Source organism: Lissotriton helveticus, chromosome 3_1 (assembly GCF_964261635.1).
Source record: "Lissotriton helveticus chromosome 3_1, aLisHel1.1, whole genome shotgun sequence".
NCBI lineage: Eukaryota > Metazoa > Chordata > Amphibia > Caudata > Salamandridae > Lissotriton > Lissotriton helveticus.
Genome location: NC_136061.1, coordinates 972150044 through 972163779, shown reverse-complemented (window position 1 = coordinate 972163779; position 13736 = coordinate 972150044). Strand labels below are relative to the sequence as shown.

The 13736-nt window shown below is 44.6% G+C and overlaps 1 protein-coding gene across 8 annotated transcripts in view; it reads right to left on the bottom strand.

The window, feature by feature from the left end:
- USP40 (ubiquitin specific peptidase 40) overlaps positions 1 to 13736 on the bottom strand; it is a 660245-nt gene that overhangs the window by 102482 nt on the left and 544027 nt on the right. For all 8 annotated transcript variants that reach the window (XM_078681394.1, XM_078681396.1, XM_078681399.1 and 5 more), the window contains exon 31: positions 11169 to 11264. In XM_078681394.1, coding sequence (XP_078537520.1) covers positions 11169 to 11264 — 96 coding nt within the window. The remainder of the gene's footprint in view (positions 1 to 11168; positions 11265 to 13736) is intronic.

Genomic DNA, 13736 nt, shown 5'->3' with positions numbered 1-13736 from the left:
GTCATTATTAATACAGCACATAGTCCAGCACATTTAGGAGAAAAAGCCATGTTAGACAGTATCCAGAACCTTTGGTTTAACAAGCATTTACGAGCAGCAGCAAAGCAGAAAGTGCGTACCTGCATGATCTGTTGTCAATTCAATCCAGGTTAAAGGTGTTCCGGTGGAACAAGGTGGATTCCATCCTCCTGACCACCCTTTTGAAGTCCTCCAGATGGATTATATCCAGATGGATCGATGTCGAGGTTTCAAGTATGTCCTCGTAGTTGTATGCGCTTTGTCCAGATGGACAGAAGCATAGCCAGTCCCAGATTACACTGCCGCGACCACTGCCAGGCAGTTGGTTCGTGAGTATTTCCCACGCTATGGTTTGCCCAGGGTCGTGTATTCAGACAACGGACAGCCATTCTCATCCGAACTCATGAAACAAGTATCTCTTCTGTTAGGGTACCAGTGGAAGTTCCACTACGTACGACACCCCGAGGCAGCTGGCCTCGTCGAGAGACATAATCAAACTCTGAAAATCCGTATTGCAAAGGTCTGTGCCGAGAAAGGTGTAGATTGGATGGTAGCTCTGCCGGTTGCCCTTTTCTACATGAGAATGGTCGCTCACTCTCGTTCGGGTCTGTCACCGTATGAAGTTGTATTTGGTCGTCCCCCAAACATGTGGGGTACACCTATGCCACGTAAAATTACCGATGTTGACAGTAATATGCTGACAGATTACCTAGCTTCCTTGATGTCTGCACTACTCTCTTGTCGTTCACAGGTTGCGGCTGCCTTTCCAGACAACACCCAGGTGAAACCGCACGAGGTCATTCCAGGCGACCTCGTCCTCGTTAGGAATTTTGATCGTTCAAGCCCGCTGGAGCCCCGCTGGAAGGAGCCGAAACTTGTTCTGATGACCACAAGGACCGCTGTGAAACTGGAGGGCCGAAAGGGCTGGCTACACTCCAGCCACATCAAGCGTTTTCATGGACTCCGTCCAAAGACTTTTTTCAAGGACTGCCCCGATACTGACTCTAAACTACCCCTGTTAGAGAAAACTCCGCAGCAGGAGTATAAAATCAAACTAAGGTCTAGCAAGTCAGACAGTTTAATTGTTTAAGTCCCTTTCGGGTGAAGCGGTTAGACAGGTTCCTGACATGTATGAGATAGAACCCCATAGTGAGAGAGTTAGACGAAACTCCAAGAAAATACGTTATTGTAAGAATCTGCGCAGCAGATGCGTTATTACGTTATTGTTTATGTTATTTCTGAGTCTTACGATCACATGCATAAGTTATGTTTTACATGTATTTTTTCCTCCTCTTGATTCGCATGTACATCTTTCCTCTAATGATACAGTAGAGCACACTTTTAGTGAACTACCTCCTCACGAGTTATCCTACCGACTTGCCATGCGCAACAATACTTTTATACGTATGTTACACTATTCACACCAGACCAGCAATGCCACTAATTGTTGGGTGTGTGGTCGACTCCCCCCTTACCAGACACCGAAGGGAGTTCTGCCACTTTTTCCCTATCCGTTTTCACACAATGGTTCGTGTGGAGCATGGTTTACGTTAACATCATCCTTAGACGATAAGTCCCTTCTGAATAGAACATGTTTCCCAGACAAGGAAGGTCTTTCCCATAGGACAGGGTTAGATCTAGAAAATGAAGTTTATGATCTAGGTAATTTCTCCTCGAATTTCATGGTTTTGAATGTTCAGTCCGAGACTACTCCAGACTTGCCTGCTATAACAGTTCTACCGGTGAAAGGCGAATTATGTGTCAGAAAGAATGGTTCAGTACATCTAGGACACAGTGATTGTACTACTGTGGTCGAGTATAGTGACAGTGGGAAATCTACTTTCAAAGCCTCAGGTCATTCATATTTTGTATGTGGTCAGACCGCATATGTACGTCTGCCCCTAGATTGGGATGGAACATGTTACATTGCCTTCCTACTGCCACCAGTTTTCCTAGCCCCATCCGATTATCACAGAAATACACACCTAGTACACGTTAGACATAGAAGGGAGATCGAGTCCCCAATTGTCGATCAGACTGAAACTGCCTTAGAACAGTATACAGACTTCAATATAGGTTTCTTTTTCTTCATAGGACCTATCCAGAATAGTAAGCTAATACGTAGGCTAACCAGAACCCTTGAAGCAGTAGTGAATGAGACTACTTCCGCTCTAGGTAACTTAACGGAAGAACAATCTGCTATGAGATTTGTCGTTCCATTCCCAGAAGATAAGAGACGAGCAAATGATGCTGTATGAACAGATAGATGGTATCATGAATATTGATGTTTCCTGAAGGAAACGTAGGGAACAAGGAGGGAATGAGGAAAATTGAATTTTGCCCTGTCATGTGTCCCTACGTGTTCCCCATCATATGTTATATGTGCATGATCGATATGCATATTCTCCCCCTTGACCGAATAAAGACGCATTTATAGTTGTGTCCAACGTCAGTATGTCAGTTATCCAGTCCCCCTGAAAGCAACAAGTATTAGGCCTATGTTGCCAACGTCTTTACATTGTGCACGTTAATTCATCGAGTTGTCCCCGTTTCTAGGCCTCACAGGTCCCGGACACCAGATTCAAGCCTCGAGTCTCCTGAACCACTCCGAGGAGAGATGCAGCCCCGCCCGCATCCCTGACCCTTCACTTACTTCCTGCCAAGCAGCGCGGTGCCCGGCCTGGCCTGCCTGCCTGTCTGCCAAGAATATGTTATGCCTCTAGTTATCAGTTCAGCTCCCCGGCTTCACATTCCTAGCTAACGAACTGCATAAACATCTTCATCTATAGTCTAGTCTTCCTGTCTCCATGCAAGAGAATTACTGAATTAATGTCCATAGAAGATTCCTAGCATACGCAATACATTAGGAAATATATGCATGCACTAGCCTTAGTGACAAGTAGCCTTTACCCTGATGACTTTTAGATTCTATCAACATGTACTCCAAACACGAGATATCAGATATGCTATAGGTACAGGTCGTCCTGACATCCCAGACTCTAGTCTCCTCTTCTAGTGCCAGAAGTCAGAGCCCCCAGCTCTCCCCGGTTACACGTCATGGCCCGTTTGCGCGCACCAGTAGGTTAAAGGTTCCAGCTGCCCAGGTAGCCCCCTCCATGTATCCACCCATTTATGACACTTCTGTGACGTTTACATCACATGCCTCCATGCACGCCCTGTGCACGCCTTCTTTTCACGCCCATATGTTCTCATCTTCCGTTTGTCACTTGTTACGCCTACTGTATTCAATGCAATTGTACTATTTTACTATATATACTGTATGATGTTAATAAGATGCTGCAGCTGCCATTCCCCCTTTCCTTGTGTCTGTCCCTTCCTGAACCTTTGCAGGTGATGGAACCCGATGGTCCATTGGCTCGAGCCATCTAATTAAAGCCCGTATGACTCAGATACCCCGGATTCTGCCTCTTATTTATTGAGCTATCCTTTTTAGTTAATGCATAGAAAAATAGTACCGGTAATTATTTATTTATTTACCACAGGTGGAAGCAATGAAGGAGCATTCAAATGCAGCGAAGCTAGTGCTGCTTGTACAACCAGGCCCTGAGCCTTAGGGTGCTAAGACAGACAAACAGGATCCTCTGGAGCAGGTCGATGATGGTGTGCAGTAGCACGCTCAGCAGTCTCCTGATAAGGGTCTTGCCCAAGTCCCCAGAAGAATGTTGTATAAAGACTGTCTGAAGGGCAGTAAAGGCTCCGCATAAGTGCCGCCTTGATGGAGAAGGTCCACCAAGGGATTTGAAGGCAGAGACAGACCGGAGGCTGAAACTTTAAAATGTCAGAAGCCCTACAAATGAACCCAGTAAAAGCTGCACTAGCCTCTGATGTTATTCTGGGAGGGGACAGTAAATCATAGGTAGAGGACGGTTGAAGCCTAAAGTGTCCTCCAAAGCTTAAAGAACCCACTGCCTGAGGCTGGCCAAGACTATCCAAATGCTCAACTGCACCAGAATATGCCAACTCCTCTTGCAACATTGAGGCTGGGGAATTGGAAAAAACAGTGGTCTCATCCTCTATTTGTAGGGGATATGGTGCAAGAGCCTCAGAGACAGGAAATGGCTCCTCTGGCGCCGACCGATGTCGAGACAGCATCGCATTGACGTCTTCCGCCAGGAGTGTATCCGCCGAACAGCATCGGGACGGAGTCAAATCGACCTCTACCGCTAAGGGTGACAGCAGCGCGGGACGGCGTCGAGCTTGAGACACGTCCTCTGCTTCGGATGCCACTGACGTCATAACAGGAAGCCCCACCGGACTGTTTCCCGACATCATAACCGGGCTGCGTTATGACGTAATCACAGGAAGCCTTGCTGGACTGTGTCCCAACGTCGAAGCCGCTCTGGAAATGGAGCCAGGGTACTCGATCGGCGCCAAGGGGGAACCCGCAGGCAAGCTCCCGATCAGAGTCCCTTCCTCCTCTGTGGGGCCTGAATGCGCGCCAGGGAGAGGGGTTGACGCCAAAAATGGCTTGCAAATTCTGGTAGTACGCCTCCATTTGGGCCCTAGTCGCCCCTTCATCAGGAAATGGTGGATATTTGGGGTTCGACTTCTGTGCCGCCACCTACGGTAAAGACTGGGAGGAACAGGCACCTGCGTCACGTCTACGCGAGGCAGACGGCCTCCTTGACTTCTACTACCTATGTTTCTTACCTGTTGTAGGCGAACGGCATTCACGAGAACGGCTCTGTGACCTGCCCTGAGCAAGGGCTCCAGAACAGGAAGGAGATCGATGCTGCTTGGACTCCTAACGGGATAACCAAGCTGACAGCAACTTCATCCGGCATTTCCGCAAGGACTTGGGCTTCAGCCTTCTACAGGCATCACACTCCTCGGAGTTGTGGTGCTCACCCAAGCACCACATACAACTGGAATGCAGATCCGTCGCCGACATCTAACGCAAACAGGTCCTGCATGTTTTGAAGCCTAAATGCATCGGCACACTGTTCCTGACGCGAAAGGCATCGAGAAGGTCAAAAAACAAAAGAGGAACCACGTTTCCTGGATCTGCTTTGGAGCACGGAAAAGAAGAAAACTGACGTCAGAGCGCCGGAGGGGACTTATATGGCTCCACTGATGTCATATCCGTGGCAGACGTCAGTGCGGAGCCATGCGCTGCTGTCCCACGGAACGCAGAGGTACTGCTGAAGTTTCTCCAGATCCAGACTGGCGCCTGAGGGAAATTCTAAGTTAAGGAATCTGCGGCTAGATGTCTCTATCAGATATAGTGATATTTTAGACTAGGTTCAGGTGGAATGCAATAGCTTGTGGTACTTTAGATAAATCAACTCTCTTAGTATCTAGGCCTTGGAAATATTCAGGTTTACACAATGCACTTGCCACTTTATGTGTTTACCCCAGCTGATGTCACTGGTTCCTTCAATAATATGCATTTAACTCACCAAACAGGGCTAATGGGACATGCCCCTTGCAACAACCAAAGCTATGGTGGGGAAGCGTACAGCAACACTTGGTTTCCAAGGCAAAGTAGCTATTTTTGGACTCACTGATATAATTTGGGTGGGCCTCGCTGGGGGTCCAAGGTAATGTACCACACACCTTACAGATATTAGCCAGGTCAGGCTTTTATTGGTTTTTACAGAAAGAAAGGCAAGGGGAGACCTCAAATGTGATGTTTCCCTTTTATACTTATCTGTTAACAATTGGAAGGTATGTTGAATGTATGTTTTGCATATCTTTAGGGTTTTTATTAACTAAAACTATTTTTTTTTAAATGTTTACATAGTTTGTCACATTTTCTGTTCTTCAAAGACAAGTCAAATGTCAGGCTATGTATGCTGACATCTTGGTGCTTATTTTTTTAAATGCAGATTGGTGTTTACAAACTCCTCTCACTTTGAATTCGGAGAAATAGAATAAAGTGAATTATGTGAATCTTGCTAGGGTACAAGGAGCGTGAATGGAAAGGCTGTGGGATGTCATTTTATGTAACACACAACAAAATGTAAATACTTGTAAATGAACTGAACACATTAAGCAGTAAGGAAACAAAGATTTTATTAGGATCAAAAGAAATCAAGAAACTTATACTAGGTGATGCACAAATGATTAATATTCCCTGAAAGTCGATTTCCATACATTATCATTTGTATGAAATATAGCTTTATGAGTAAAACTCCATTGTTGTGCAAATTTAGTGTCCATTTTAAAGGTTATTGTGCTGTTTGTATATGGAAGTGTGCTACCATATGATGCTTTCATTACATCAAAAAAATCTCCTGACTCATGGCCCTTAAAGCAAGGTGGGTCGTGAAACAAGCATTTGCAATGCAATAGGTCTCGCGTTAGGAAAGTTTGAGCTATTGGTATTGTAAATGACAAATTTTTTATTTATGTGTTGGTTTTGAAAATAGCGAAATTAATAGCTTTGTCATTTACAATGCCAATAGTTATAACTTTCGCAAATGTGACACCTATAGCATTTGTAATGCAGTATGTGTTGTATTTACGTGGCTTAGATGTATTGATATTACAAATAACAATGGCTTTTAATTTTTTTTTATAATTAATACTTAAATCAAAGTTATTGTAATTTATAAAGGCAATGGCTTAAACTTTTGTATATAACTTTTGTGAAGATTATGTTCAGTGTATTTACTCGTGACGAAAATCCAAGAACAGAAGTGAAATATTAACATATTTTTGTGACATTTGTAATAAAGCTTTAAACATTGATAGAACATATTTGAACCAGTTGTTGTTGAATGGTTGCACAGATTGATGCGGTGGTGGCGCTGAGTGATGTTGTGGCGACGAGTGATGCTGTGGCGTTCAGTGATGCTGTGGTAGCGCATAGTGATGTTGTGGTGCCCCTGAGTGATGCGGTGGTGGTGCTGAGTGATGCTGTGGTGATGCGATAGATAGAGTGAGTGCGATAGATAGAGTGAGGGCGATAGATAGATAGAGTGAGGGCGATAGATAGATAGAGTGAGGGCGATAGATAGATAGAGTGACGGCAATAGATAGAGTGAGGGTGATAGATAGAGTGAGGTCGAAAAAAGGAAGAAAAGTAGATAGAGGCTATGCCTACAGAGTACCCACAATAATAGGTCATTGGATGTTTGCTTCCATAATTTGCACCCACATGTATTGGCAAAGATCCTGAAAAAAATGTGCTCTTCTAAAATAAACGGACAATGTTAGGCATGGTAAGGTATGATTTGGGGGTTTGGTCTGGCTGTAGTATATATAGACTAAGGCAAGGGTGGGAGACGACAGGACGCTAGTGTGGGGAGATCATGGCATGGACCTTTAGATCAAGTGGACTGTGAATCGCTGTGCCTTCAGTCTGTGGCCGCCCACTGCCAGGCAACCTATCCACTTGCGGAAGAGCCACAAAGGTGTGGGTGGAGGAGTCAAGCTGGCAGGCCAGCGGATAATGCCCCTCAAAAACTCGGAAGGTGGCAATGTGCTGGTCCTGTCCCTTTACAAATAAAAGCTGAAATGTGCTGTCAGTTATTCAACCGTGCAATGTTTTGCCCAAGTGGGCTTTTCAAGGAAGATTGGAGGAAAGCATAGTAGAATGCATAGGCATAAAAGGCTGAGACACACTGATAACGGGTGGAGTGCTTTCAAAAGTTGCAGCCACTGCAATTGCTTAGAGTCTTATTCTAGTCCATCGTTTTTTGCCCAGAATGTCTCTAGACGAATGCCTGTAAACAGTCACTCCATAATGACCAACGTATGCATGGGTGTTACAATCCGCATCAGCCTTAAAAGTGCAGCAGTGCTGACGAACGGTTGAGGGCTCTTGCCACTTTCACTGTGAATTCCACAAGACTTTTTGGGAACATGCTCAAACTATTTTGCCAATTGGCTACTCATTATATTTATGGTCCAATTTTTTTAAAATATAAGTCACAATATAGGAGAACGATAACAAGAAAACAATAGAAACGGTAATGCGTTGCTGCAACACACATCACTTAGTTGTCGGTTGCACTGTGCGTCCTCCCATTCGAGGCTGCTTTATTTTTACTCAGGAAAAAATAGTGCCCGAAAGACAGGATCTTGACCGAGTTTGCCTTGTTCATTAGTTAGAAAACTGATGCTCTTGTAAAGGGTTGCTGATGGTTAAGTCGAGTACGCAATGGATTTATCCCACTTTCGGATCACGTGCAAAAAATAAATAAATCACTATCAAAAGTGTAAGACCCTTAGGTTCGCCATAGTATAATGTGATTAAGGACGCGTTTATTTGAAGATATTTCATTTCCCAGTCGGAGAGAGGTAGAATTGAGCTGCACCACAATTAACAAGAACTAGTAATGGGAAATTAGGGAGGCTGGTGGGATGGGGGCGGGGGGATGGGTAGGAGTGTGTAGTCCAACAACCATTTCACTAATTAATATATTCCCACGTGGAAATAAACATGTAAAACCTTGAGGTTTGCGTGATATAGCGAAACTGAACTATATCCTAGGTTTCAATGCACGTAAAATGTCTTGGAGGGGGTGGGGGGGGGGGGGCAAGATACATCCATGACCAACCACCCTGCCTCCCTGACACGCGCAGCACCCTGCAGTGGTATGCAAGCAGGTATGCAACAAGACCCACTGCGACCGACAGAATACCTCCATAAATAACAGCAAGCTTTTATGCATGTAGCTCATACGGGGATTGCATTTGACAGAAAATGTACTCCGGAAAATGAAAAACACGCACACGTGTTCAAGAAGTCTTGTTTCAGATGAATGAGGATTTTCTGATTTTGCACTGAGTGGAAAAATAGAGAATGTTCTAGCTCAGAATCTGGATCCACTAAATCAACAAGCACTTCCTGTGATTACAGGAGATCAAACCAGACTCCAAGCTTATGGACTCCACACCCCACTCTGGCAGGAAGGGCAGCCTGCTATAAAACTGCAGCCAGCCTTTATCTCTGGGGTGGGGGTGAAGGGAATGCGAAGCTATCAGCTGATCCATCTGACTGTAACTAGAAACAAGAGCAGAAGTCAACATAAGAAGATGGCTTAATGATAACACTCTGAATCCTGCCTGGGCAAAAATACCACTGCAAAGAAGTAAACGCGTGTCTTAAGGAGCTGCATCCAGTTCTAGGGTCACAAGACGCATTCTGTTGTTTTATCTATTTCCAATACACGTGGCTGTGTTTATATGTGACTGGGTACTGCTTGGCCCAAAACATGGGCTTCAAACGTCTGGTCGCAGAGCGGTGCAGCCGCCTGCAGGCTGGAAGCACACATGGCTCGATATGGAATGATTTACATTTAAACGAAAATAAAATCAATGGTCTTACATAGGTTACGACTGCCCTATATGAACACGGTGACAGAGACTGGAAAACAACTGCTTGCTTGCTGGTAGGTAGAGAAATGCATTTATAGGGAAAAGTGTTTATTTTAGATTTTTTGACTCAACAAAAGATATCAAAATAATATAGATACACCTAAAAAACTGGTTCTGTGCGAGCCACTGCCGCCGATTTCGCAGTTTCCTACCTAACCTTCGTAAATAGTGTATAGCCACCGTTTCTACCAATCAACACAGTAGTGCTCATTTTATCAACTGAAGAAAGATGAAAGTCTGAGCAGTGACTCGCATTGTAACATGCTACTTACACACTGTGGAGGGGGGGGGGGGCTACCGACTCAGATGTTTTACCTGCGTTGGAACCTGTGGCTGAAAGTCCCAAAGACATTTCCTTCCAGCGCACAGGCCCACACATGTGTTTTAAAGGTTTGGAGCCTGGAGGTGTGACCACAAAGATCTCCGCAGTGGGCGTATCACGCCTCTGATCCACTACAGATGTGTTTTTTTTTCTCTAAGGAGACATTTCAGATAAAACGTGAAACCCTGTTGCTGTTCCTTATAAGACAGCTCCAATGATGAGGGTTCTGGAAGTGCATGGTCTTTTTTCCTGTAACCCCTTGGGCGTGCCTACCACCATGCCGCAGAAACAAAAACGAACAAATAAAAGTGCGGTGTGGAACATTCCAAAGTTTCCGTGCCTGTTGTCACAGATGCTCAGCGCTGCATTAGTGTCACTGCGGACTACGACTTTCAATTGAACCAATTTGGGATGAAAGACCGACGTGCCACAACACACAGGCTTTTCAAGTCCTACGGACTCCCTTCCACGGCAAAAGTGCATCGTACAATACACCAGTGCAGGGACCGTCTACTCACCGATCTCTCCGTCCACGTCCGTCTCCCTGTCCTCTGACACCCCTTCCAGTTCCAGCAAGACATCCTCGTTGTCCACGTTCATGGCTGCTCCTTGCAGAGGAATCCCTCCACTCTCCCAGGACTTGGAAGAGAGATATGCCTCCTACAGCATTTCACAGCCTCCCCTGGGGCGGGACTTCCACCTTCTGCGGGAAGCTCGCGCCCACAAAGTGACTGGAAGAGAAGGCGGAAGTCCCGCCCTAGGGGAGGCTGTGAAACGCTGTAGGCACGTAGGAGGAGCAGAGGCCGCCGATGCAAGTGAGGGAAGCCCCACGTGACGGAGCCTGTAGCCCGTTAAGTGGGTCGGGTGGGGCTTAGTTGTAGGGGGGTGTGTGTGTGCCTGCGTGTGCATGCGTGTGTGTGTGAGTGCGTGTGTAGGCCTGCCTGTGTGTGTGTGTGTGCATGCGTGAGTGTGGCTGTGTGTGTGCGCGCGCGATTGAGAGAGGCGAGAGGCTGACTCAGGGAAGCGCGTCCACAGACCAGAATCTGCGTGTGCCCCGGTCTGTCTCCCTTGGGAGGCATCACGCTGAAAATAAGTCTCGCTGGCGACAGCGCTTTCGCGCTGCAACGCCAGGCCAGACCTAAAAATGTGTTGGTCTAAAAATTGGGTTGCAGTCATAAAAAGATTGGGAAGCACTGCTTTAAAGGTTAAAGATAATTATGCCTGTTCATTGATTGCTGGAAAGATATCTTGCACTGAAGATCATTTCCACCGATAAACTCTGATTAAGTGAAGGTATCTGAAGCAGTCAAAAACAAAAAACAAACACAAAACCTACGGTTTAGAACTTCTCTGGTATGAAAAAATCTGTCTTTATAAATATGATAAACATGTGGTGTCATTCTGTGCTATCCAAAAAGTGTCTCCAAGCATGCTCTCCGTGTTAGTGTTAGCCCCCCATAGTGACGGGAAGCTTTTGTACCTGCACCCCGATGGTGTCTCCATCCTTGAGGTGGTATGGTTCCCTCTGCAGGCTCTCCAATTTCCTCTTCTTCTTCCGCTTGGAAACTTGTTGTGTCTGTAGAGAAAACAGCAAGAAATTCCAGTTCACAGAAGGAATCATCATTACCTATAACAATAAGAGGTATAACATTTCTATCATTACATTTTACAATGGGAGCAAGTGTGAAACTTTAATGTATCTGATCATTACACCACACGAGTAAGCATGTTCCCCCACACTGCAAATGATCTGATCACTTCGCTAATACTGTAATAACTCGCTACAAACAGCGATCATTCTGTCACTCTATCTTGGATTATCACATGGCCTAACTTGTCAGATGAGTAGATCTCACAATTGCTCAAGTCACTACAGTATTAGGCTGTAGTGTCCCCATTAAGATGTTGGATAGAAAGTGGAATGCGGTCAATATAAATTTCATTTTAGCAAGATGAGCCATGTTCACTGGAGCAGTACATCAATAAAACAACAGCTGGGGAGTGCAGTGGCAACACTAAGAGGCTCTAACATAAGTACCTGCCTAGAAGAGCAAAGAGGGGCATTGTGTATAGGAGAAGAGTTGCAGAGGTAAAGTAAATACTACCACAAGTTAAATTCTACCCGAGTGCTGGTATTTTGTGACAACAGACTGAATTAGAAAGTTACTCTGCATTTTCCCCCATGAAAACAATACCCGGTTAGTCACTTGTTTATATTTTTGATTATTTGAATTTTAGCTTCTTTAGCCTTCAAAATGTACTGTTTGTCTTAGATGAAGTACTGTTTGTCGTAGATGGTGCACTGTTAGTCTGAAATACATCTGTTTCACCGAATCACTTGATGGAAAGGATAAACGATTTCAAAATTCATTTAGCTGTGGCACCAGAGTGGAAACAAGCGGTGGTCATGCGGAGGAGGAACATGGCGGCGGCAGGCTGACGGCTGCTGAGGGGCTCCGTAGCCTGAAACACCACAATAGCGTGTGATGGTTCTTTCCCCCATAGAAGAGCGGAATTTCCTAGACTAATGCGGTGAGGACGGGTAGGCTTGCTTCTTGCTAAACGGTCTTGGGCATTATTAAGTAATTTCCTCGTTCTTTTTGTTTCTGAGGTTGGGCGACTTTTGATCATTTGAAAAATGATTGAGTATGTGTAGGACATGCCACGAAAGTTGTGTATGGGGACATTTGAGAAGGTTTTCTATTTGGTGATGGAGCGGCACAAGTTCCATGCAACTGAAAAGCAATTGATGAACTTGTTACATTGCTTGGGAATTTAGCTGCAGAATGTGATTTTGGAGCAATGGAGAAACAGTTACTTAGGGTTCAAATCACAGTGCAAAACTACGATAAGAAAATTAAAAATCTGGCTAAGCATAAACTCCACTGTTTAACTGGCTATTACGATGGCTCCGATAATGAGGTTAATGTTAGAGGGTAGAAAGGTGTGGAAAGTGCTGTTGCCGAAACTAGAAGAGGACAAAGTGCGTGGAATTTGTGAGGCATGTAATAGAGGTACTTTGGTAGGTCTGGGAAAACAGAGGATTTGACAACGTTTTTTGAAATTCACAAATTACAGAGAAACGTCCTAACCCTGCAGCACTTTATTTAACAGTTGTTTCCCCTGGGACTGGAGACTGTAGCTTATTATTTTCAGTACCATTTCCAAAACATCATGTTTGCATTAGACATTTGCAGTATCGGCCCATTTGCAACTGCAGAAAAGCATTTCGGTATGCATCAAGCCCAAACTGCGATTTGGTAGCACTTTACTTAATGAAAGTTTTAGTTTGAGACTGTTAGAAATGGGGTCTCTAGTTGGCAGTGGTTTGCACCTTCTCCAAGTAGGGACCATCACTCTAGTCAGGTAAAGGGAGTCACACAGCGGAATAACCCCTGCTAACCCACTTGGCACGAGTAGTTAGACCCATCTCAGAGGCAATGTGTAAAGCATTTGTACATACACACATAGTAACACAGTGAAAATACTACAAAAGGAGTCCACACTTACTTAAAAAAGAATAGCCAACATTTATCTAAATAAAACAACAAAAAGGATAAGTTACTTACCTGTAATCCTAGTTCTCTTCCAGAGGTATACTCATCAAAGTCATAAGCACTGAATAGTCCCGGCCACGTGCGGGACCCCGGAGCAATAGCCAATAATATGCATATATCTACATATATATATATAAATACATATAAATACACGTAAAATACCCATATATATATATATATATACATATAGATAATATGCATATACATATACATATGCAGCCTGAAATACACCATACTAGGCTCAAAAACTGCCATTATTGCATGTAAAACTTTTACATTTGCTAAATAAAGACATACATTACATTATATGATAATGTAAAGAAGAAAACACTGCCCTGGGTTTCTTTGAAACACACAACCTTTATTTTCACAGGTAAAAACAGGCAGGATCATAGAGGCAGATTTAGCCTAGATAGGCTGCATAGTAACAACTGAAAAACTTGGCGCCGTGCCTTTAAGACCTCCATGAGCCTCCAGGCTCCCATCATGCA